Source organism: Monodon monoceros, unplaced genomic scaffold (genome assembly GCF_005190385.1).
Source record: "Monodon monoceros isolate NGI ecotype Baffin Bay Population unplaced genomic scaffold, NGI_Narwhal_1 Super_Scaffold_13, whole genome shotgun sequence".
NCBI classification, from domain to species: Eukaryota; Metazoa; Chordata; class Mammalia; order Artiodactyla; family Monodontidae; genus Monodon; species Monodon monoceros.
The window spans coordinates 22,759,505-22,786,153 of NW_021703769.1; the positions used below are offsets into that span (position 1 = coordinate 22,759,505).

Sequence of the window (26,649 nt, forward strand, 5' to 3'; positions counted from 1 at the left end):
AGAAATTAACACAACATTGTAAATCAACTATACTTCAATAAAATAAATTTTTTAAAATACATGTAGTTTTGGTTCATGGGTGTTTTTACCATGTAAATGTTATCAAACGCTATATCTGACCACACAGCTTGCTTTTTCACTCCCAACTATGTGCCTTAGAGCCCTTCCCATGTCAGCACACGTGACCCCTTTGTTCATTTTAACTTCTGCACCATATTCCACTGTCTGGACTAACCTGTTTGCCAATGTTTGCTCAAAACTTTTTTATTTGGCTCCAGCTCTAAATGAATTGTCCAAATTGGTTTAAAAGAAACATTTCCAACCACTAGGCCATGATTTTTTTTATAACTTTCATGCACACTTGGATGATTTTACAACTTGTAGAACGATTTCAAAGCACTTTTTATTGCTTTTTAAGTTACTGTGTAATTTTTTTTAATATTCCAGTTCATGCTCAGCCTACAATACCTCCTTGCCCACTTTGCTATGTTTCACCATTTTTTTTCCAATGACTTGTTTCTTTTCCTTTCAAGTGGCTTTTATTTAGTATAGTTTTTACTGCTCCACGACATTATTTTGCAGAGTCAGAACTGAAGCTCTGGCCAGAAGTACAATACACGTGGCCTCAGTGTGTGCTCAGAGCCAGCAGGGCTCAAACATTACAGGCATCGAGTGTGGGCTTATAAGCATATCATTCGAAAGTCTCCAAATTCAGAAATCATTACCAAACACACTGATCAGTCTTTCATTTCAGTCACTTTGTCATTCTGACCAGTTTATTTGGGTTCTAAATATTTTTGACTAAATCAGCTGCCACTACCACCCCATCCCCTGAGGCCAGCCACACCGGGCAGGGCTAACTTCCTTCCTGGTGTCCCTAGAGGCCCAATGTCCAGGGACCAGCACAAAGAGGAGAGGCACCAGTGGGCAAGACCAGGGGATGGGGGCTGTATTGGTCTAAAGCTCTCAGCCCTTTAGGGAATGAAGTTTAGACCCTGCTGCTGCCACCTTGGCCCCAAGCTGACCCTCAGGGATTAGAGCGGGGCTAATGAGGCCAAGGCCTCAGGTCTGATCTATTCCAGGGATATCTGTTTTATCTCCCAAGGCCAGAGTCCGTATCTTGACCTTGGCCCATTGCCTGGCAAATGGCAGAGATTAAGGAGGGACCCAATGGGAGACAGAGGATGGCTTAGTAGCTCCCTCTCCTGCTGTAGGAATAACTCCAAGCCACATCCTATGGTTGGTGGGTGTTTAGGGCCCAGCATAAGGATGACACAGCCCCAGGATATTGTAAAGTAAGACTATCTCTTTGGAAGGGGCTTAGATAAAGAGAAAGGCCCCTCCCTGTTTTGGATTTCAGAGGCAGGATGAGCCCCATGGAAGCTCTCATCCTGAGATGCTTTGCACCCTCTTCTAATCTTTAAGCCTTGTTATCTACTGGCACTGAGGCACAAGGCCTGCACCTACAATCCACGTTCACCCCAGCAGCCTGGGCTTGCCTCCCTGGGGTGGTCACACGCCTCATTTGACTCCCACACGCCTGCCGTGTGCACAGAGTAGCACACAGGACCAAACTCCCACTTGCAAAGGCATCTGTGTTCTAATCCCTCCTATCCCCAAAGCTGAAACCTGGCGGTCCAGCCAGCACATCGGCCTTCAGGCATGTCTGCTCTATCCTACCCAGAGATGGCCCACACCATGCTTTTTAAGAGTTCAAATTAGCTGCCAATATTTAAAAAGTGTGGTTTTTACTCTCAAATCTCTAGCTTCGCTCCAGCTATCAGGCCTGATTCCCACATGGCAGTGACTGCCCGAGCAGAAGAGCAACTGTTTTAAGCGGCATCTGTCCTCTTGAATTCACACTGAGCCCCACCGTTCCCTGTGACACCTCCCCCTCTGGAGTCAAGGGTCAGTTGCCATCGACCACTCTGTTTGCATCACTTTCCCTTGCACTGAGTTGGCTTCCCTTGTTGATGCTGTCTGCCTGGCCTCAGTAGGCATCTGGGTTTGCACCAGCCATCATGTAACCATATACCACCTTGTGTCTCCCAGGGCTCTGTGTCCATCCCCCTCCACCACCACCCCTCCCCAGCCCTCACCTTGTGATGTCTTCTGTCAGCTGGGCAGGGTCAGGGGGGTAGAACTTGACTGTGAAGGCAAAATTCCAGGGGCTGCCTGAGAGGAGAAGATGGGGGAGAGATCAGAGAGGCCCCATCTCACCCGTGGGTGGCCCAGATGCACCATGCCATGGGCAATTTTTCAGTCTTCCCATAACAATCATCTTAGGACAATCCAATAAGAGAGGCTGGCACATTATTCCCACTTGACAGATGAGGAGACTGAGGCCCAGATTAACAGACTTGTGAACTAGCAGTGGGAAGGAAGGTAGAAAGAAAGAAAACAATGGTGCATGCCAGACATGCTGTTAATTACTTTACAAACATTGCTTCATTAAACCTCACAACGTCCCTGTAAGTAAGTCCTTGATAATGATTATCCCCATTTTGTAAATGAGGACGGTGAGGCCCCGGCAGTAAAGTGGCCAGTCCAAGGTCACAAGCTAGGAAGTGGCAATGCTGAGGTTCAGGCCCAGGCCACCTGGATCCAGAGCCCATGCTCTTCCCTCTACACCAAAGTCTGTGCCCCAGGACATTAATGGGAAGATAATTAATCTAGAAAATACCACATTAAACAGGCTTCCTAACTTTGGACTTCTCAGAGCCCTCACTCTGCTGCCGTGCGTTGCACCTCTTGAAGGGGGACATGCATTCAAGAGTTCCCAAAATCCATTTGACCTGTTGCATCTATCTGTCACAGGGCATCCTTCCAGATTAAAGTTTCTCAGAAAACATGTTGCAAAACTCTGCCCTATATAATGGTGACTCCATCTCAGATGGCAGAATTGGATTATAAACAAGACCCCAAAGCAAATATAATGGGCTAAAAGTAACAAAGAACATTTCACAGGGATAAATGTTAACCTCCACGTTTAGATATGAAAAATCAATGGTACACATTTACAAGGTAGAGAAAAATAAACGCTGCGGTTTCAGCTGGAAACAAGCTCTGCAAACCAAGAAGAGGGATGACCACTTAAGAAGAGGGGGGAGGGAGGAGGCCTTGATGAAAGGCCATAATCCAGAACAGTGGTCAGACCGCCCCTGGGACATTTTGGGCTCCATGCTCTAAAGAGACCTCTGACAAAGTGAGAAAGAGAGGCCCATCCAGGGCAGGGCTGTGGACGTGAAGGGCTGGAGGCCATGCCATCACTACCATCCTGTCCCTGCAGGCATCACCATCTTCACCCTACAGCTGTCATGTCTCCAACACTTACTAAGTGCTGGTCGCTTGGCTTGCTAAGAACTTTACACGTGTTTTTGGAATTTAATCTTTATAGTGATCCTGAGGTAGACTTTCCTTTTAATAGATGAAGGTTTTGAGAGGTTAAGTCATTCTCCCAGGATCACCCAGCTAGTCAGCGATAGAAAACAGGTCTAGCCTCTGCTCATATGACTCCACAACCTAGGCTCCTGACTGCAGCTGACTCCTTGGAAACAGCAGCCTCAAGGGGAAACAATCCCTGTCTCAAGAATAATAATGGGGGAGTTCCCTGGTGGCCTAGTTGTTAGGATTCCGGGCTTTCACCGCCATGACCCGGGTTCAATCCCGGGGAGCTGAGATCTCACAAGCCGCACAGCACAGCCAAGAAAAAAAGAGAGCGAGAGAATAATGGTAATAATTAATAATAATAATAATGGCTAATACAAACTGGGTGTTACTATGGGCAGGCACCTTTTAGGTGTTGAACACCTAATAACTCATTTCATCCTCACAACAACCCTAAAGATAAGGGTTACCCCCACTTTACAGTGTGAGGCACGGAGCAATTAAATAACACGAGAAGCAGTGATGGAGTCAGGATTCAAATCCAGGCAGGCTACTTCCCGCATCTGTCCTTTTAACCATCACACCAGATTGCCTCCTACTATGTGAAGCACCTACTATGTGCTGGCTGTTGTCCACACTCACATCACTGAACCTTCATCCCCACCTAGTGAGGCAGTAATCACTAATCCACTTGCTAGGGAGACGCGGGAATCCAGAGAGGTGGAGGAATTGCCCTCAGTGCCCTAGGTGATGGGCCCTGAGATTTGGGAGGAAATATACCCAACTCTGAAGGCCAGGACACAAGGACTCAGGTGCCACCTTCAGAAGGTTGGAGTTGTCACAAATCAAGAAAGTGGGTAAAAAATTGCTCTGTGGGGGCCCCAGAAGCCAGAACTGGGGTGAGTGGGTGGAGACTGCAGGGGTAGGAACAGAGACTGTGGCTTTACTAAATAAAGGAGGAAGCCCTGCTCCTTCATAACCCGAGGGGATCACTTCTTGCCCTGGGGAGGGAGTCGAGACCCAAAGATTCTGTCAGCAGCTCCTCTTTTCTAAGGTCCTGGTCCTTCTCAAACACTCCCAGCCACTGTGTGTGTTCTGATTCTTTCAGGCATGAGAGCCAGGCCTCCCAGCTGGGCTGGGGTTCCTGGGGACAGCATAAAGGCCAGGCCTAGGACCCTGTTGGCCCCAGAGAGGGGGGCTCTGTCCGTGAGCCTGCCTCTTTATCTCCAACTTACAGGAGGCTACAAGAAGCATCCCTCAAGCCCCCTCCTGCATAGTCAGCTGGCATCCCTAGGCCCAGCTGCCTGCTGTCACAGCAACAGGCTTGGCTCTAGCTTTCCAGCCAGGGGACCAGGAAGCCCAAGCACAGCCAAGCGGAGGAGCCCCCAGAGGAGGCATCACTGCCTCTAGGCTCCAAGTCCCCACTCACCGCATGCCCCCTGGCTGAGGCCACCTACCTCCCCCTTCTGGCGTTTGAAGGCTGCCCCGCCCCCCTCCCAACATGCCTTTTTTCCTCTGGGCCAGAAAAGACAGGTTTTTGGCTTGCTCATCTGTCTTTGACCCAGGCCTTGAAAAGAGTGCAGGATGGTGCCAGGGGGCCAGGGCTCAAGACCTGGCGTGGCCCATGCCTCACTCTGTGATCTTGGGTAAACAACTGCCTCTTTCTGGGCCTCAGTCACCCATCATTAAACACAGGACACATTCACTCCTCTCAGTTGGCAGTGGCCTAGAGTACTGTGGGGACAAGGATTCTGAGCTGAGTCAAAGGTCACTGATCACCGAAGCCTGCACTGGCCCTGGACAGAAGGGTGGCTGTTTTGAGGCCATCGGTCTGTCCTCTTGCCCTAGATGACTCTGCAGGTCCCTTCTAGGGCTGACGTCCTGAAGGCAGCTGTGATCCCTCTGCTAACCTGCTGGGTGACTCCTCTTGTCCAGGCCTCAGGCTCCTCATCTCTAAAACAATACCCTGCCTTCCCCAAGATGTGCCACACACAGCAAACGAACTCACGGGTCCGAACGCACTTCCCAAAGGAGGAAGGAGCAGCGCACCTAGGGCCCTCAAGGCCTGGAGCCCCCCCCTACACCTTCCACTACCAGTTCCAACCACACCAAGTCACTCACTCCGGATCTGCTTCTTGATTTCCTTGGAGGGGTCCAGCCAGTTCTGTAGGAGAAGATAGAGTTCATTAGAGGGAGATGGAGGAGGGGACTTGGGTAGGGCTAGGAGAGAGAAACGTCCCGAAATGCCCTGCCAACAGCCCCTCAGCTGGGAACACCCTTCTCTGGCTGAGCTGTCTGGGTCCTTTCGCCCGGGACTGGGAGGTAAGGGAATGAGGCCTGGCTTCACTCAGGGTTTGGGACCCGGGGCCCTGGGCCTGGCAGTGCTTGGAGGCAGCACGGTGAACGGGTAATGCAGCTGCAATGGGATTGGTGGGAAGAAGGAAACTCGGGCAGGAGTTTCCCAAGGGTGGGGAAGAGGGGCTGGGGGTGAGTGCCTCAGCTCCCACAGGAAGCCATGCCACGGCTCTCCAGATACCCATCTGGGGCTGACTTGCAGGCCCCCAAGGAAGGGGCACAGGGGAGACAGAGAACTGAGGATGGACAGGGCAGGCTGAACCCTGGAGGCGTGCAGACAGAAGGTACCTAATGAAGATCTGAGGACTGATGGAAGCCATGGGATGTGGCCAGGCCAATGGGGGCCTAAGGGAAGAAACCCCCCACCACCACCCAGGGCAGGCCTTCCAGTCAGCCCCACTACCCAGTCCAGGCACCTTCTGGCTGTCAGCATCACAGAAGGTCAGGCCAAAGTAGTCCTTCTCCAGGAGGTTGAGGTGCTCACAGACCAGGTCAAACAGCACCTGGCCCCGGCCGTGTTTCTGAAGAGAAGAGCAGAGCTGCCGTGAGGCCGGAACACACCTCAGCGTGGGGCGGGGAGATGCCCCAGGCTCCACCAGGACGACCTGAAAACCTGCAAGAGGTTTCCAGCATCTGGGGAGGATCTCAGCACTCCTGCCACCCACCTGGCTCTTCTCTCCAAGTCCTAAGGAATCCTGGGGGGACACTAATGCCTAGCCCACCAACTGCCTTCTTCCAAGCCCTCCTGGGGCCCTCCTAGAACTCAGATCTGCTTGGGGGAAAGCTAGAGTGGGGTGGGGGAGTGACTGATTTTTCCTTCCTGTACAGTGATTAGGAGAAACAAGCTAAGTTGGACCCAAGGAGCAGAAAACCAAAAGTCTGAGTTTTGAGTGTGAGAGGAAGAGACAAGCCACCTGACATGTGAGGGACATGGGCAGGGGAGGAGGGGAGGGCCTGGGACTCAGGGTCACAGCGTGACTGTCCTCCCCTGGCCCCTCCCCTTACACTAAGGGAGCATCCCCTCTACCCAGGCAGCAAGTGAGGTTCCACAGGGGCTCACAGAGCCTAAATCAGCCTCAGCTGCAAGCAGCACTGTTCAAGCCACCTTCTCCCCCCAACTCCCATCAGCAAGGCGTGGTACCTCTCTGAACACCATCTGGGCCTGAGGATTCAGAAGGACAAAGCCCAGAACCTGGCTGGGTACCCCAAACCCACAGGGGTGAGGATAAGCATCGATAAAGGGATCACGGGGCAGGGGGGGTGTGAAGCAGTCACTACCCAAAGAGGCAGTGGACTCCAGGGAGTGGGTGAGGTCCCTGCAAGGTCTGGCTAGGTCACTGGGGACTGGCACCAGGCCTGAATGTGGGGAGCAGCTGGGAAACCAAGGGATTCCTGAGCCTGGAGGAGAGCTTCAGAGACAGTGGCCTCGGCCAAACCCTTACACTCTTCTAGGGTAGCTGAAACAGCACCTTGGGGCCACCATGGGCAGGAGGAAAGAGGGAGAAGATATCCCTTTGTTTTGCCCAGGAGTAGGCAAGATGTCCACCCTGCAACCTTTCTATGGAAGAAATAAACATTAAAAAAAAAAACAACAAAAAACCCAACCCGGCAAAGACGACAGAGCCAGCCTCCCAGGCCTCAGAAGTCGGTCCCTTACGACCAGGGATCGGGGCAGGAAGGAAGGTGGGCCCTGTAACTCTCAGCAGTAAAGCCACCCTCTGGGCTCTTCCATACACGTGGATGGGCCAGGAATGGCGCCTGGACCGGGGCAGAACCTCCAAGGGGGCGAGTGAGAGCTCAGAATTCGGGTGGGACTTCCAGCCTGTACAGGAAAGGGAGATGCTACATGTGGGACCAGGAGGGCTGACCCCAGAGAGGAGGTGTCTGCCCAGCCACCCACTGTGGGCCAGAGCCATGCCACAGGGTGTCTCCACAGCCTGGGGGGTAGGGTCCTTCCAATGGGCCACCTCCCTAAGCCTGGGGGACGCCTCACCATGGAAGCCTCGAGTGACCAGTTTGTCCTGGTGCCCTGGATAGGGTACTTCACAGGGAGAAGCCTTCTCCACACCCATTATATACATGAAAATGATTCTGGTTGAAACCTCCGTGTCTGCTGCTTGAGATGAAAGAGCCCAGGTCCTACCAGGCTACAGATCAGCCCTGAAACGGTGACTCCTTGCCGAGGTACAGCCACCCTGATTCCTGGCACCAGCCCTGTGCCTCGCCTAACACAATCTGCAATGAGAAGAGCCCTCTGCGGGCCTCAGTGCCACCATCTGTGCAAAGGAGGGCTGGCTGGGTCACCTCCCCAGGACGCGGCAGTCGGTCCAGGCCTCCTTGAAGAGTAGATGCCCTCTGGCTTGGCCCAGGCTGAATGCGCACAGAGGCCTGTCCTGGCTCTGAGGATGGTCGACCAAGGACGGGGCCTGTGATGCTCCCTACCTCCACCTCACACTCATATTCAGAGGCATCGAGCAGAGTGACTCGGCAGACGGCACTCTTGTATTTCTTGGCAATCTTCTGGGGCGACTTCTGGGCCTTGCTGGGCGTGGTCCTCTCCGACAGGCCATCGGCCTCCCCGAAGTCCTTCTCCTCCATGTCTAGGCTCTACAGGTCCAACGAAGGGAAGGGTTTAGTCAGCGGGCTAGATACCATAGCTTTGCGTCCAAATGAGATGCAATAAGGATGCAGCTGGGGCTCAGACAGACCCCAAAATGAGAGCCACTGCCCCCTAAGACCCCCCAGGTGACCACGGTCAATGATGGGTGTGTGCAGGAAGAGAGCCAGAGCTTCTGCGTACAATGGGTGGGCTCATACGAGGGGTCCACTGCTCCCCTGCAGGCGGGAGCTGTCCTATCTGGCGAGAACAGCGCATGAGTGATCAGGACATGGTCTCCTCCTCCTCAGTCTGTCACTGGGTCTAGCATGAGGCTGGGACTGATCTAGTGGAGGGAAGGGAGGTCAGAGCCCTGCCCACTAGTCCTAACTCTGTCACTGACACCCTCAATGACCTTGGCCAAGTCCCTGCCCTCTCTGGTCCAGCTGTGAATTCAGGGAGGTGTGAATTCAATGGCTAGATGAACCCCCAAGTCCTCTGTCTTTTAGGGTGATGAATTTTGCTCTGCAGTCACCCTGGGCTTGCCCCGCTAGAATGGACAGCCTTGGGGGATAGGAAAATAAGGTTGAAAGAACACCGATTTTCAAAATCAGATCTAGATCTGACTTGCACTTCTGTCGCTTTATAGCAATGTGACTTTGGGTAACTCACTTCATCCTGCTGAGGCTCTGTTTCCCCAAGTGTAAAATGGGGAAATCAATAGTTACCTTCTTAGGTCTCAGAGAATTACTTATAGAAATGAACACTATGCCCCCTGCACAGTGCTTGGCATGTAAGGGGTCAATAATACATCTCAGTTTCCTTGTTGCCTCCCTTCTGGAGGACTGGCTGGGCAGGAAGAGGGATCCCGCGCTCTCAGGCACACACCTGTTCGGCAGGCCGGGCGTCCTGATGGGGCGGATGCTTCTCATTGGAGTTGGCCTCGGGATGGCCGTGGCCTGCGGGGGTCACAGGGGTAGTAGCTGCAGCGGCTGCCTCAGGCTGCTGCGGGGCCTCCTCCTGAGCCTTCTTCACCTCAGAATCTGGGCCTGTCTCTGTTGTCATGGTGACCAGCACGCCTGCATTGGCACAAAGGAGAGAGCACGTGATGGGGGAGAGGGGTAGCAGTGGTACGACAGAACAGTGTGAGGGGCACAGGAACCACACGTGGAGAGAGACAGATGGAGACAAACGGACAAAGAGCCACAGAGAGAAGGAGGAGGGAGGGAAGGAGAGACAGAGGAAGTGAGGATGGGGACAGAGTCATGAGAAGTGAGGACTCGGTGGCAACAGCCGAGGTCACAGACCCCCACCCACCCTTGTGCCATATAGCTCCTCAGGGACTCCAAGCTCTTGGCCCAGGTCTGGAATCAGGGCCCTTCCTAAGGGCGAGGAGAGTCTCTCCAGGGGGCCCCACTCTGCCAAGAGCACCAGGGACAGTCAGTGACCACCTCCAGGCAGGCCCTTGGCCAGGCTGTCTCTCCCACTACAGCACCTGGCACACGGTAGCCCCTCAATCAATGTGGGATAAATGGAACTCAACCCAAAGAGCCCTGTGCTCCTGGCCTTTCCAGCCCTGACATCGGACAAGGCTCTTCATGCCCCAAGCCTCAATAATTCCTGCCCCCTGACTTCACAGGGATGTTGTCAGGATGTACTTAAAGGGATAACGCAGGAAGGTACTCTTAAAAAACGCATAGACCTGATGATGTCAAAGTCAGGTGAACTGGACTCGGGCTCCACATCTGCCACAAATGGGCAGTCGGTTGGTCTCACTAGGACTCATCCAAAAAGCGAGGGACTTAGAAATTATCTCTGCAACCGACTATTCGTATCATTTCCCCCTCAGAGCAGGAAGTGAGGAGATTTCAGAGAATGAAGGACCTGTTGCCCAGCTGCTCTTTGGAATAAGCAAATTGCAAAGAGAGAAAAGGAGCGAGAGAAAGAAAGAAAGAGAGAGAAAGAAAGAATGTCATGGCCCCATTTTTATATTAAAAAAAATACCAATAACCTCAACAATACATCTTTGTGTTTGTACACATGTAGTAAAAGATCTGAAAGGATAACCAAACTGTTAAGAGAGGTTAATAATTCAGAAGTAGATAGAGGAAAAAGAGAGGGGGTGGGATAAGAGAGGGAGCTTCATTTTTTACTTCATACACTTTGGAATTACTTGTATAATTTAAAAAATACATCTATATTTTTTTAACCCATGTTGTTTGTTTGTTTGTTTGTTTTTAGGAAGGCAAAAGCACCCATTTCTGACCCCCATTGATCAAAACAAACCTCTCAAAAAAAAAAAAAATTTGGAGCTAAAACCGGGTAACAGAGAAATGAGCAGGAACCCGCACCCCTGAGTCTAAAGCCTTCCTCCGAATCCATCATACTAAATGAGAAAGATCCAGATGAGACTTGGCAGGTCCCTCCCTCACCCCACCCACCATGGGGCCTTGGATGGGCAGTTAGACAGACAGACACAGGATTCACCCTGGGCTGTGCACATGCTCCAAGCCCCAGCCCCACGTTTCCTTTTTATTCTTCAGTTTCTCCCCCTGCCTTCCAGGGGCCACCAGCCCCACCCAAAGCAAGGGGCACTGGACAGAAAGTCAGGGGCCCTGAGCACCCCACTCAGCCACCCAACATCTCTAGGGCCCTAGAGAGGTCACGAGCATCCTCAATTCCCACCTCGTGGATAATGAGTGGAACACTTTGTAAGCTGGAGCTCATGGCACAAATGTGAGGGTCTGTTGTTCCAGATGCCGCCCTTAAGAAGATGAGGAGGAAGGGAAGGTCTTGGTCCACATTGTCTCAACCCCACCCAAAAATGCTTTCCACTCACGTCATTACCCCGGGCTTTAAGGGTATAATGTAAAGCCATAGTTAAATAAAGGCTCTCTGTTGCTTATATGACACTAAGTGCTGACTCTGTGCCAGAGCTCAAAGCAAGAAGAGCTGCTCAGGGGGGCTCACAGCCTCATGGTGTCAAACTGAGACATATCTGCCTGGCTCTGGATTTCTTCTAAGCCCTCACTGGAGGATATCAGCCATAATGCTAGATAAGGCCTACAGGGAAGAGCCCTTAAAATAAATGCCGGCTTAATTTTGCTTCAAAAAAAAAAAAAAAACAGAACCCATAGACTAATCTGTATGTTTTGTGCTGGGAGAAGCAGAATCCACATGCCCCTCATGGGTCCAGGGAGCCCAGCGCATCTACTCCCACCTCTGCCTCAGTCTGATTTCAGCCCGTACTCTCTGAACCTTCCCTGGGCCTGCATCATCTTGGAAATAGCCAGGAGAGTAATCTTAAATAAATATCCCAGTCTTTCACCACCCAGGTCTCCAGCAGAGGCTGCTGGCATGACTGCCTGGTGCTGGGAGAACCTCAGAGGAAAGGAGCTGGAAGCCTTCTGAGATAATTAGTCTTCTCCTCTTCTTTTACAGGTGAGACGCAGAGAGCAAAAGAGGCTTGAGTGGGACTTCCCTGGTGGAACAGTGGTTAAGAATCCACCTGTCAATGCAGGGTTTGAGCCCTGGTCCAGGAAGATCCCACATGCCGTGGAGCAACTAAGCCCGTGTGCCACAACTACTGAGCCTGCGAGCCACAACTACTGAGCCCATGTACCACAACTACTGAAACCCGAGTGCCTAGAGCCCATGCTCCGCAACAAGAGAAGCCACCACAATGAGAAGCCCGTGCACCGCAACGAAGAGTAGCCCCTCTCGCTGCAACTAGAGAAAGCCCACGCACAGCAACAAAGACCCAACGCAGCCAAAAATAAATTAATTAATTAAAAAAAAAAATATATATATATCATGGAAGGGACTTCCCTGGTGGTCCAGTGGTTAAGAATCCACCTTCCAACGAAGGGGACGTGGGTTCAATACCTGGTTGGGGAACTAAGATCCCACATGCCGCAGGGCAACTAAGCCTGCGCCCTGCAGAGCCCACACGCCACAACTGGAGAGCCCATGTGTCCCAACTGCTGAGCCCATGAGCTCTGGAGCCCGTGCGCCACAACTAGAGAGAAGCCCATGTGCTGCAACGAAATATCCCGTGTGCTGCAGCTGAGACCCGATGCAGCCAAATAAATAAATATATATATATATTTTAAAAATCATGGAATCATGGAAAATTTTTCACCAGAGTGAAAAAGCATGATACACAACAGTTTGTACAGATTGACCCTATTTTGATTAATGCACACATACAGTTCCAGAAATTTCAGCCAAGTATATTAACTATGGTTGCTTCTAGAAGGCAGGTCTACAAATCATTTTTTTCTTCTTTCTGTTTAACTGTAGTTCTCATTTTTTTCTACTATACTTGGAGATTTCTTGAATGATTTAAAAAAACTAGAAGTTAAAAAATAAATTTTTCCAATGCACATGGCCTGGTATGACAGGATGAGAAAGAGATAAATAAAATCTGTTTAAATTCTAAAAAAAGTTATGAATTAAAAAGAAAAATCACATTATTATTTTTTAAACCTATGATGAGATCCTTCTGTATCTCACAAGTCCAGGGATAACGGCATGGTTCTCTCACTGGGGCACAGAAAGCGAGCCAAGAACCTGGCCTTGGCTTCTACTACAGCCAGTCACGTGGGCACAGTTCTGCCCAGGCCCAGGTCAGCACAGACTGATGGAGCCCGCTGCGCAGCCAAGCCGGCCAGGCACTGTAGGGGACCCAGAGGGACATGTGCTGGTTCCTGTGGAGCTCATCGCAACACGGGAGGATGATACTCACCCAGGATGTGACTTAGATTTGCCAGTGTACATTTCAGCCTCTAGAAGATTCTGGGACCTGGTGATCAGGAGTATGGCCTGGAGTTCCCAAAGAAGACTTAGAGGGTAGGGAGTGCAAGGTGAGGGAGTTAGGTTTTGAAAAAAGGGAGAATCTAGACAGGAGACGGCAGGGAGGGCATTTGGGCTGAGTCACTACGCGGGCAAACGCCCAGATGTGGGAATAAGTAGGGCTGTGCGGAGGACAGGGAGGAGCCTTGACATCCTGACTCCTTGGAACAAGAAGCCTATAAAGGTGAGCTCCACCCAGCCTGGCAGGAGGGACAGGCTGGAGTCAGGGAGAAGGGAAGGAGTGCGGTGGGGGGATGGGGGCTGGCAGCCTTGCAAGAGTCAGAAGTGTTACTCTGCTGGAAAGGGCAAGACTCCCATTGCTGAGCCACTGTGGGCCAGGCCCAGCATCAGGGACCCCATACACAGTCATCTCATGGACCCCTCCATGCAGGGCAGCAAGGCAGGGGGCAGACCCAGGTCAGTCAGACCTAGACACGGAGCCCGGCTCCACCACTAGCTCACTCTGGGACCTTGGGCAAGTGACTTCACTCCTCTGAGCCTAGGTCACCTCACCTATAAAACAGAGATAGTCTTCCCTCCCTCTCAGGGGGGTGATGGAGATTCAGGAAAATAACATAAAGACGGCACCCAATAAAACAACCCTGAGAGGGTCCAGAATTACAAGCAGTAATGGGAAGCCAGGGTGGGGGGTGGTCTGCGGAGCAGGAGTTTAGAAGTGGCCACCCAGCGACTTCCTTGGTGGTCCAGGGGCAAGACTCCATGCTTCCACCGCAGGGGGCACGGGTTGAATCCCTGGTCGGGGAACTCAGATCCCACATGCCACATGGTGCGGCCAGAAAAAAAACTAAAAAAAAAGAAGTGCCCACCCAGAACAGATGGATAGAGGGAGACAGAGGCCGGCAAAGCCTAACTGATGACACGAACATATGAAAACCCAAATGCACAGGATTAGAAAAGGGAAAGGTCAGCCAGAGAGGTGAATTCTGACAGTGACTGCGCCAGCCCTGTCTGGAAGAGAGGGGCCCAGTGAGGCCCAGCATGCTTGCCTGGCCCCCTCTGGGGCCAGCTCAGCAGGCTGTCAGCCTCTGATGCTCTTCAACATTGCAACCACTGGCTGGATCCCCCGGGTTTGCCTTCCGGGGTCACTAAGCAGCCTTCAGACGCTGTGGCTTTCCATCTCGGTGGCCTGAAGGGGGAGGGTGTCCTTGCCCAGGCAATATCCACTTGGCCTGCAATTGTACCTCTCAGTGAAAATGAATTGACCAGTTTATACATCAGGCTGTCCCACCAGGGTTCGCATGACTCAGCATCTCTGAGCCCAGTAAATTGGATTTGTTCTTTTTCTCCATCCCCACTTCCGTCCAGGTCCAAGCCACTCTCAGTTCCTGCCTGCATGGCTGCCCTACCTCTTCCATGGCCTCCCTGTAGCCACTCGGGCCCTCTTAGGGTTTATTCTCCACAGAGCAGCCACAAGGATTTCTTCAAACCTCCATTGGATGCCCTCTTTAAAACCTCCAATGACCTCCCATAAAAATAAAACAGAAATTCTTTATCAAAGCTCCGGGTCCCTGCACACAGCCCCTGCTTCAGCTCCCACTACTTCCCCACCCCTATTGCCACCATCACTGTGATGACGGTGTCACACTGGCTTTCTGTCTGCACCTCAGCCACGCCAGGCTTGCCCCGTATTGGGGTTGCCCTTTAATGGTCCCTCTGCAGGGACAGCGGACTTGTCCCCTGTCTCTTGACATCTCTCACCTTTCAGATCTCAATCTATGTGCTCCTTGACCACTCTGTCTAAAGTGGGTCCCGCCTTCTATTTTTTTTTTGGTTATAGCTGGTTTTTCGGTTTTGCTTTATTTTGTTTTTGCCATTTTAACCACTTTTAAGTGTAACAATTCAGGGGCATTAATTACATTCACAATGTTGTACAACAACCACTACCACCTATTTCATCGCCCCTCAAACAGAAACTCTGTTCCCATGAAGCAAGCATGCCAGGTTTGGTTTTTTCATAAGTTCACAAACGGAACTTATACTGATTGACTGACTTACTTATTTGTTTCTATTCCTCCTCTAGAATATAAACTCCTCTAGAATATAAACTCCACAAAGACAAAAATTTATCTGTCTCAGGAATTCCCTGGCGGTCCAGTGGTTAGGACTCTGCGCTTCCACTGCAGGAGGCCTGAGTTTGATCTCTGGTCAGGGAACTAAGATCCCACAAGCTGTGCAGCGTGGCCCAAAAAAAAAAAAAAAAAAAAAAAAAATTTATATGTCTCATTTGCCATTTTCCCCAGGGCTTAGCGCAGTTCTTAATAAATAACAACAATAAAGCTAACATTTATAGAGTTTGCTATTTACCAGGCACTGATCTAAGCAGGTTACATCAATTAACTCATTTAATCTTCATAATAACCTATAATAGGTACTCTTAATATCTCCATTTTACAAAAGAAGAAACTAAAGCACTGAGAAGTGAAGTAACTTGCCCAAGATCACGCAGCCAGTAAATAGTGTCAGAATTCAAACCCAGGGAGTCCGGAGTCAGAGGGATGGGTAGATGGATAAATGGAAAAACACATGGGTGATGGGTGGATGGGACACCAATGAGACAAGTCTAGAGACCTGGGCTGCATTCACCTCGGGAGCCTTTCTGGCTACCAGCCAGCCAGCCTGTCCTGACAACTTATCAGGCCTTACGCAGCTGACTTTTCCATCCAAACTCCTGACTATTTTCCTCCTGATTTTATTGATGAGGACACAGAGACCCAAAGAGGTCTACCGATTTGTCCAGGGTCATAAGGTGTGCCAAGTCTCTCTGGCTCCAAAGTCCGTCCCACTACATGACGTTTCAGCAGCCTCAGGGGGTTCGTGCTGAATAATTTCTCCCAGGGGTGAAGCTGGCTAAGAAAAAACTTCCCAAGATTGAAAGGCAAATACACTTGGAAGAGCTGAATTCAAAATCAGGACCACTGTTTCTTGTTTCAGTTCTGCCACTTCCTATCTGATGGGCCTTGGGTGAGTCACTTCCTCTTCTGAGCATCAGTTTCCCCATTTGTCAAATAAGGATGAGAGCTCCTGTCCTCCCACTTCAGAGCAGGGCTGTGTAGAGCAAGGGTGTTTCAGAGAACAAAAGGACTTTGAAACACAAAAGTTACAGTCACGCTAAAGACAAGGGAGAGTATATCACAGATGTTTACGACATGTGTACCAGAAGTGTGCCTTTGCATACATATACATAGCAATGAAACAGCATGGGGGCACACATAGCCACGAGTGCCCATGGTCATGAACAATCACTCCCTAGCCAGGAAGGTTCTGTTCTAAATCTGAGACACTGATGACTTCTACCCAGGTGTTTGTGGGAATGCTGAACCAGGTAGGAACTAACGGTAGGAAGGAGTGGAGAGAGAAAGAAATGGACAGCGTGTGGAAGACACCAAAACAAAGAGAATGCTAGGCAGAAAGTGAGATTCTTCTGTTCTGAATGATGTTTTCAGTGATCAGTGTTACCAGGAGAATCCTTCTTTCTTTGGGGGAAACCAGGGAGTACATCTTCCCCGTCCCCCTACAGCCATCTCCTGGACTGTTGGTCCTCATCTGCACCCCTAGAACCATGCCCTGCTCAAAGAAGCGGGAGGATGAGCCCTTGGACTACCCTTTGAACTCCCTTGCCTGCTAACCTCTGGTTGCCTTTGGCCAATGGGAATCACTGGCGGGAGGTCAGAGGGTGGAAACAGAGAGGGACAGGGGTATATCTTCCCAACTGCCCTTCCTGTGGTTCTGGTGGTGGCTGAACCCCCCCTCTGTGACAGCTCCTTGCACAGGCCCAGCCATCGCTGAATTCTGGTAACACTATTCCCTCCCTCTGTTCATTCAGGCCAAAGGGAGGTAATAGCTTCTGTCACTGTGAGTTTGCGGGTACCCCTTGTGGGTTCCCTTAACCCTGCTCGCGGCTTTAGTAACTTCTCCAAGTTGAAGCATCTGAGTGGAATTCTGTTTTCTGCCAGAATCTGGCTGATACACCACCTGACCCTAAATAGATATACGAATTAGAGAGGGAGGGGAGGAGAAATTGGGAAGAGGCAGTCTAGTCTAGTGGTTAAGGATAAAATAGGAGGCTGGAGACCTTAAACACTCCCTTAACTTCCCTGTGACTCAGTGTCTTCATCTGTAAAATCACGATGATAATCTCACCCACTTCACAGGTTTACTATGAAAACAGAATCGGACCATGCCCGTAAAGCACTTACATGACAAAACCCACAGTTAGTGCTCAAGAAATATTAGAAATTCTCATCTTGAGTTCTGAGTCTAAAGGCTCAAATGTTAACAATACCATTCCCTTAGAGCAGGAATTTTTGGGGCTTTTTAAAGGGGGTTCTCCAGTATGGCGGTTCCTTAGAAAACTACAAATAGAACTACCATATGACCCAGCAATCCCACTACTGGGCATATACCCTGAGAAAACCATAATTCAAAAAGAGTCATGTACCAAAATGTTCATTGCAGCTCTATTTACAATAGCCCAGAGATGGAAACAACCTAAGTGTCCATCATCGGATGAATGGATAAAGATGTGGCACATATATACAATGGAATATTACTCGGCCATAAAAAGAAACAAAATTGAGCTATTTGTAATGAGGTGGATAGACCTAGAGTCTGTCATACAGAGTGAAGTAAGTCAGAAAGAGAGAGACAAATACCGTATGCTAACACATATATATGGAATTTAAGGGAAAAAATGTCATGAAAAACCTAGGGGTGAAACAGGAATAAAGACACAGACTTACTAGAGAATGGCCTTGAGGCTATGGGGAGGGGGAAGGGTAAACTGTGGCAAAGCGAGAGAGAGGCATGGACATATATACACTACAAAACGTAAGGTAGATAGCTAGTGGGAAGCAGCCGCATGGCACAGGGAGATCAGCTCGGTGCTTTGTGACCGCCTGGAGGGGTGGGATAGGGAGGGTGGGAGGGAGGGAGACGCAAGAGGGAAGACATATGGGAACATATGTATATGTATAACTGATTCACTTTATTGTGAAGCAGAAACTAACACACCATTGTAAAGCAATTATACTCCAATAAAGATGTTAAAATGAAAAAAATATAAATAAAGGGGGTTCTCTGTGTTACACAATTTTTCTACTATGAGCATGTATTACTTAGGAGTCAGAAAAGAAAAAGAAAAGAATTAAAAGAAAAAACGCCGTGAGAGAGAGAGAAAGCCTACTATCCTTCCCCTCTGGGGATGATGGTAATTGCCATCGGGATCTCCCCAGTACGGAACATTCACTTCCTTGAGTGACAATCTCCCGGTGGACATGAATGAAATGACCGCCTGTGAGGAGGGAGGAGGGGGACTGTGCCGCCCTACCAGCCGGTCCCCTAATGGAGTCAGAGGGGTGGAAACAGGAGCTGGGCCTGCAGTCATTCCCACTGATGCTCAGGTCCGCACACGGCAGTGGGGAGACAGCAATTTGTTAGAGGCCTGCGGTACCCATGGGCACCGCCTTAAATAAAACCAAGCAACATGAAGAGGCTGCCACCCGTCAGCACTGGCTTCTTGCCCAAAGGTTTCACGTGCCACCGTGGAGCCACAGACTGATGTGCAGTTGTAGGCCGGGGACCACATGACATGCCCAGAACTGTAGAGTAACAGCATCAGAAAGGAGAAATGCCTCCCGCTTGGACCACACTGACGACTGCAAAGGCAGACAGAGACGTCCCTCTGGTGGGACATCCTCTGAGAGCTGGACAATGAGCTTCCAGGCTTCGTCTCCTGTGAGCTCCACAAGGGTCACCCGAGATAGGTAGGTTTATTCCCCAGGCAGGCTCAGCTGGCCAAGGTCACGCAACTACTCAGTTTGAGTAGAGCCAGGACGTGGACCCAGGTCTGCTGACTCACAGCCCCATGCCCTTCCCCCTCGATCCTGCTACATCCCACCACCTCCGACTTGCTGTCAACCACGTAACCAAAGCTACCGTTGCTCTGGATGTGGAAATAATAACAGCAGTATCAACCCCTCCCACATGCAGGGTGCTTTACAATCTAAAAGATCCGTTTATTACCATCATTCGCTTGGACCTCACCAATCAGCAGTTGGTGAGAGGGAGCACGGAGCTGAAGTTACAAACATGGGCTTTGGAGCAGTGTCCTTGCCTCCTCGGGTTCCGGGCTCCGCTGAGAACAGAGGCGAGGAGGGGAAAGAAGACAGGAGAAGCAGCAGACCTTCCTTGGCAACGCTTCGTGATCTCGCAGTTTCTGAATCTCTCTCACTTGATTTTGTTTAAACACTAGGAAATTTCATTGTCAGCGTTATTCCGAATAAAGTAAAATTGGAAACAACTTTACATGTCCATCAACCCCCTGTTGATGGCCAAATGAACTAGGATTTATCCATTGAAAAATAAATTACAGAGGCTTCCCTGGTGGCACAATGGTTAGGAATCCGCCTGCCAATGCAGGGGACAGGGGTTCAAGCCCTGGTCCGGGAGGATCTCACATGACGCGGAGCAACTAAGCCCGCACACCACAACTACTGAGCCTGCGCTCTAGAGCCCGCAAGCCACAACAACTGAGCCCACAAGCCACAACTACTGAGCTCACGTGCCACAAATACGGAAGCCCTCAGGCCTAGAGCCCGAGCTCCGCAACAAGAGAAGCCACTGCAATGAGAAGCCCACACACTGCAAAGAAGAGTGGCCCCTGCTCGCCGCAGCTGGGGAGAGCCTGCATGCAGCAACGAAGACCCAACACAGCCAAAAATACATTAATTAATTAATTAATTTTAAAAAAAAGAAAAATGAATTACAAAAGTATTACATATCTATTGTGAACATTTTTGAAATGGATTTCGTATACATTGACAGGGAAAGATGTCAGCCTATAGAATGAAAAAATGTACATTGTAAAACAATAATGCAAGTTATGGTCCCATTCTGGTTTGTATGTTTATGTAGGTATAGAAAACAATTCCGGAAGGACCCACATCACACTGTTATCATTGGCTACTTCTGGAGAAAAGGATTTTCGTTGGGGAGCCACGGAGAGAATATGCTTCTGAATTATTAGGATTCTTCACATAAATCTTTTGTAATTAAAATGAAAGAAAAAGGGGGCTTCCCTGGTGGCGCAGTGGTTGAGAATCCACCTGCCAATGAAGGGGACATGGGTTCGAGCCCTGGTCCGGGAAGATCCCACATGCCGTGGAGCAACTAAGCCCGTGCGCCACGACTACTAAGCCTGCACTCTAGAGCCCACGAGCCACAACTACTGAAGCCCGTGCGCCTAGAGACCGTGCTCCACAACAAGAGAAGCCATCGCAATGAGAAGCCCGCGCACCGCAATGAAGAGTAGCCCCTGCTCGCCGCAACTAGAGAACACAACTAGAGAAAACCCACGCACAGCAACAAAGACCCGACGCAGCCAAAAATAAATAAATTTATAAAAGTGGAAATGTGGCCTTAAATTCTGGTTTAAAAAAGAAAGAAAAAGTAAATATAATATTTTAAAAAAAAAAGGTCTGTTTGGATCAGTCATTTACTTCCCACAGTACCTGCTGTAATGCCATTTCTGCCTGTTCTCTTCCAATCTGTATCTATGGTCAGACCTAATTTTATACCACTTTAATCTGAGTGCTTATAGTTTTATGGGTTTCTTTCTATTTAACATTCGTTGTATCAGAGGGACTTCCCTGGCGGTCCAGTGGTTAAGACTCCATTCCACTGCAGGGGGCACGGGTTCGATCCCTGGTCGGGGAACTAAGATCCCGCATGCTACATGGCGTGGCCAAAACAAACAAACAAACGAAAAACTTCAATTGTATCAGAAATATTTCCACATTATTATATCATCATTTTCACACAGCTAACATTCGTGGGTGCTTCACTGTATGCTAGAATGTGCTAGAATTCCCATGCTAAGAATTTTACATGCCTAAACCTAAAATCACTTAGTCTTCACGACAAGCTTAAAAGCAGGTACTTGGACAATCCATATTACAGATGGGGATGAACTGATTTGCCAAGACCTCACAGTCAGTAAGGACAGAAACTAGACTTAAACCCTGGTCTGTCCACAGTCCTCGCTGCGAACCTCTCCATCCTACTCCCCTCCCAGGTACTGAGTGGTGAGTGAGAAGAATGCAGCAAGTAGGGATGAGGAGACCCAGGTCCTGGGTCTTCCTACTTGCATGACCTTGGACAAGTCACTTCCCCTCTGCTTTGTCCACTCAATCAATTCTTTCACCAGACAAGCATTTGCAAATCACTTAGCCACACGCCGAAGACAGAACAATGAAGAAAACATGAATGCTGCCCTCAAAGAGATGAGAGCCTAGCCTGAATCTCTTCATGCACGGGAAGGCTCTAACCCCCGTCCCACCTCTGTCACAGGGACATGAAATGAAATGAAGAAAGGATGCAAAGGAGCTTCACAAGTGCACAACTCCATAAGTATTTCTGTGACTGTTCACGGCTGCATATTATTTTATCCACTGGATGTTCCCAAACGTTCTCAATCATCTTCCTATTGTCGGGCACTTAGTCCCAATTTGCTACTATTATGGGAGAAGTCTGATGGGGATTCATCCAAAGGAAATTATGCAAAAAGAAAAACAAAAACCAGATGCACAAAGACGCTGCACAACCTTTGGAATGACTGAAGGGAGACCAGTCCTTCATCTTAAAACTCATGAGGCTGCAAACCAAATGCATGACCCCCACCCCAACCTGCTCCTCCCCCAAGCACTCCAGGGGACATCTCAGTGCGGTTTCCACCTTCCTTCCTCGCCAGCCCTCGAGGTCCACAGTGCAGATTTTTTTTTTTTTTGCGGGGGGGTGTTACGCGGGCCTCTCACTGCTGTGGCCTCTCCCGTTGCAGAGCACAGGCTCCGGACGCGCAGCCTCAGCGGCCATGGCTCACGGGCCCAGCCGCTCCGCGGCATGTGGGATCTTCCCAGACCGGGGCACGAACCCGTGTCCCCCGCATCGGCAGGCGGACTCTCAACCACTGCGCCACCAGAGAAGCCCCACAGTGCAGGTGTTTTTCCTGCAAGGCCGAGCCCACCCGTTACTTATGGTCCTTACAGTTGCCAAAGGGACCTTCCCAGACATGGTTCTGTCATGCCCCAAACGCGTGCCCCATGCAGACCAAACACCCGCAAAGGTTCCGGCAGCCTCCAGGCTCCTTGTCAAGTGGAAACACCTTTGTCTGACATTTGAGAGAGACTAAAGGGGGAGGGAACTGATGTTAGCTGTGCCCCTGTGGTGTGCCAGCACTGCTCTAGGTCCTTTACATAACAACCCTAATGTGGTCTCAATCAGATAGGTGTGTTTGTCCACATTTGACAGATGAGGAAGCCGAGGCTCAGATCAGCTAAGTGATAGCCCGAGGGCACGTGGCTAGTACACAGTGGAGCTGGGACTAGAACTCAGGTCCGGCAGATTCCAGAGCTTTGACAAAGACCCAAACACAAGCTGACTCTGAGTCACCTCCCAGCAGCCCCCAGCTCCCTGCACCATCGGCTGCATGCACACCAGACTGCCCATTCTTCAAAGACACCCCTACTTCCCTCCCCTCTGATTCAGGGGAGTGGGTGCCCTTACCCCCACAGCTATCAAAATCCCACTTGGCCTTTGGTGCCCAGCACAAAGGCCCCAATCTCCTTGAAGCCTCCCCTGATCACCAGAATAGGAATCCATGCTGAGATAGGCCATAGCACCTCCTTTACCTCCCCTGTGTCATGTCCGTGTCTCTCTAGGCTAGACTGGGAGACCCTTGAGGAGAGGATGCTTCCCCAGAGGCCATATATGACCTGCAGGAGGTACTCAGGGAATATTTTTCAAATTGAACAAAACTGAGTATGACCTCTGAGAAGAAACTGTGGGCAGCTCGCATTGCCATCAGGAATGTGGCTCTGATTCACACTGCCTAGATTTGAATCCTGGCTCCCCAACGACCGACCGAGCTGTGTGACCTTGAGCAACTGTCTTTTCTTGGCTAAGCCTCAGTTCCCTCAATCTGTAAAATGGGAGGAAGAAGAATTCCTACCTCAAAGGGTTTTGTGAAGATTGTATGAGTTAAGCCCTTAAAGCAGGTGCCTGGCATGTAGTAAGTGCTCGATAAATGTTGGCTGCGACTATTCTTACCCACAAGCCTCCCGCCCACAAAGGAAGCGGTGCCAGCGTGCTCCCACCCCCACCGGCCCACCCACGCCCCATCCCCTCCCCTCAGGGCCTCCTCTTCACAGTCCCAGCTGGTGCCCCTGCATTCCCTCCCTTGCATTTTCTGGTCATTGGGTTCCCATCCAATGTGGCAGGGGTGAGTGTCAGGGCCAACCAGCCTCAGAGCCAACCAGTCTCCCCTCGTAGCCAATGGGAGCAGGGAGTCCAGAGCATTCCCCACTTCCGGGGGATCCTGGCCAGGAAGCAGAAAGCCACAGCCAACCCCTCTCTCAGGCTCCCAGCCAGTACCTCTCTGCCCCTACCCTTCAGGACCACAGGAGCACTCGGGCCACAGAGCCACTCTTGCCTCGCAAGATCCAACACGTAGACCTCTCCACCTGGACCAGCCCTGGCACATCAGGTGTCTGGCTCTGCTGGACACCGGCCTGGTATTCCCAGACACTGCCCCAGGTACAATGCCATGGTAGAGAGAGAGGTTCTGGACTCAACCACACACTTTCCAGCTGTGTAACCTCAGGCAGGTAACTTGATCTCTCTGAGCCTTAGTTACTCATCTGTAAAAAGAAGATAATAATAGCACCTACTTGTCAGGGTTGCTGTGAGATAATGCAAAGCACTTACTGTCCCAGTGCATGGCATACAGTAAGTGCTCAATAAATGTCCTCACTCTGATTGTGTAATCATTGGTATTACTCCAGATAAAGATTATTATCCTTTTTTTTTTTTTTTTTTTTTGCGGTACGTGGGCCTCTCACTGTTGTGGCCTCTCCCGTTGCGGAGCACAGGCTCCAGACGCGCAGTCTCAGCGGCCATGGCTCATGGGCGAAGCCGCTCCGCGGCATGTGGGATCTTCTCGGACCGGGGCCCTAACCTGTGTCCCCCGCATCGGCAGGCGGACTCTCAACCACTGCGCCACCAGGGAAGCCCCTATTATCCTTTTTTTATAAATGGGGACACAGAAGCCCAAGAGGCTCACAAGGACACCCATGCTGGAGCAAACACAGAGGCACCTCCTACCTCAGCCGGCCTAGTCAGGAGACCCTCTCTACTGCCCCCGCATGCTCAGACCCAGAACTTGCCTGGGCACCAGCATCCTCTTGGCTCTGCATACTCCCAAGAGGGACCAGGGCTACCAGCCACCTATGCCTCAGCCCTGGCCCATTATCTGTGAGGCAGCCTGACCTTTCTTTCCTTCTCACCTTTTGGGGGCAAGGGCTGGGAGACCAATGTAAGGCGCCTCCTAAGAGGCAGACTCAGGCTCCAGGCTATAATGCCCAGCCCATCAGAGTCCTGTGTATGGAACAGCCGCAGCAGCAGAGAAGCAGGCATTTGGGCTGCAAAAACCCCAAACCAGTTAGAAGAGCTGGGTACGTTAGTGCTGGCTCTCTCACCCAGTTGCCTGTGACCTTGGACAAGTCATTCTTCCTCTCTAGGCCTCATTCAACGTTTCAATATTTACTGAGTGAGGACTACAGGACCAAGTATTCCACTCATGCCGGTTCTGGGAAGCAGTCCTCCATGAAGCTCACAGAACTGGGCCCAGGGAATGGCCATGTGGCCCAGGAAGGGTTTAATAGGAATAATGCCCCCTGCACTGATCTCCTTCTCCAGGATTGCCTTGAGGGGCCCCTCAAGGAACCATGCTCTGCACATACACAAATCTGGTACACGGGATCAGCAGGCAGGCATGACCTCAGACTGGCCAGCAGAAGCCAGCTTCATCTCTGCACGGAGCTGGCAGAGCCTCCCTGGGCCACAGTGGCTCAGAGAGGAGGCTGGCACAGGCTGCCACTGCCGCAGGCTCCATATGGAGGAATGGGTGGGCAGGCGGGCACACAGTCGCCTCTCTTCTCCACACCCTTGTCCGGGACAGGCAGCACCGCGATTCTTCCAGGAGCTTCTGAGGGCATCATTCGCGTCCCTAGCTCTCAACCTGGCCCAGCTGCTACTGAATCTGGAAGACTCCTAATGCTGGGAGGTGGCGGAGAGATAGAGCAGCTGAACCCCACAGGGCCTCAGAGAGGTCCTAAACCCAGCCCTCTTACACTCCCACCTCTGGGTGCAGAGGAGGCAGGAACACACGGCAGTGTCTCTCCCTCACCAATGCATTCTCAGAGCTCTGGGGGGGGGAGGGGGTGGGGGTGGGAGCTGGGAAGCAAGGACCACGGCCAGTGCCGCAAATGAGACCCGTATCCTCAGAACTCTTTCCTCATCCTTGTCCAGCCTCCTACGGTCCCCAGGGACCACCCCCAGCCATAGCCCTGCCAGACAGTGGCCTTAGGATCTGGTAAGTACCCTGATGGCTGTAGTCACTCGCCACCACAACCATGCCTGCCCCCAAGATCCCAGCCTCTTGGGGCCTTGGATGTCCCCAAGTGTGAAGGTGCCAGACACAACTGGGACCCACAAGTCCTCTCCCTCTAACGGGTAGGGGAAGCCTCTGTTCAGGACAACACCAGGCCAGAACCTCAGTGGTCCTAGGGCTAAGTTCTATCCCCCCAGCTTTGGGAGACTCGGAAGGGAGGTGGGATGGGAAGTGAGCCCCGAGTGGGGAAAGGACTGTAACCAGAGGGTGAGGGTGAGGGCGAGAGCTCCCCAGCACCCCAATCTTCAGCCAAGAGACTGTCCTGCAGCATCGGAAGCCTGGACGGAGACGTCCGGAGCGCCCTCGGCCTCCACGGCGGCGGCAGGAGTGGTCTCGGAGAACGAAGCGGGCCAGCCCAGCACCCAGCGCAATCGTTCATCCCTACAGCAAGCGTCAGCCCCCTCGCCTGCCCACCTCTCTCTCCAGGCCTCGGGGAGGCTGCAGACCTGGGAGGTAGGGAGGAACAGCAAGGACCTCCCCCGCACTGGTCGGAGGGCCAAGAGCCTGCAAACTCAGTTCCTGCCGGTCGGTCCCAACCTCCCCCAGGGCTGGAGGCTGGGCCTCCGGGTATCGAGCCCCTAGCCCCCCGTGCCACCTGATCCCCCGCACGTGCCTACCTGGGTCTGGGGGTCCCCATCTCGGGCAGGCTGGGAGGGGGGCGCCCCCTCGGCTCCTGCGGGCCGGCAGGCCGCGGGGCGGGGCGGGCGCGCCGGGCCGCGTTGGGCTCTGCGGAGCAGCCTGGTCCGCGACACCCCCGCCCGCTGATGGATGCCGACTGCAGCAGCGGCGGCGGCGGCGGCTCGGCGTGCGCCGGGGGCTGGGCACCGTGCCTATAGCCCCGGGCCTGGCGCCCGTCGCGCGGCCAGTCCCCGCCCCCGCCCGGCCTCTGCGCCCAGCCCTGGGGCAGCCGCCGCGCGCCTGCCTGCTCCCTCGC

General features: G+C 51.6%; 1 protein-coding gene across 11 annotated transcripts in view; it reads right to left on the reverse strand.

Annotated features, from left to right (window-relative positions):
* LOC114894041 (band 4.1-like protein 1) overlaps positions 1-26,649 on the reverse strand; it is a 127,762-nt gene that overhangs the window by 46,442 nt on the left and 54,671 nt on the right. For all 11 annotated transcript variants that reach the window (XM_029220213.1, XM_029220212.1, XM_029220210.1 and 8 more), the window contains 5 exons: positions 9,227-9,417; positions 8,185-8,349; positions 6,159-6,263; positions 5,509-5,551; positions 2,100-2,175 (listed from right to left, as the gene is read on the reverse strand). In XM_029220213.1, the coding sequence (XP_029076046.1) occupies positions 2,100-2,175; positions 5,509-5,551; positions 6,159-6,263; positions 8,185-8,349; positions 9,227-9,403 (566 nt within the window). In that variant the 5' untranslated portion in view covers positions 9,404-9,417. The remainder of the gene's footprint in view (positions 1-2,099; positions 2,176-5,508; positions 5,552-6,158; positions 6,264-8,184; positions 8,350-9,226; positions 9,418-26,649) is intronic.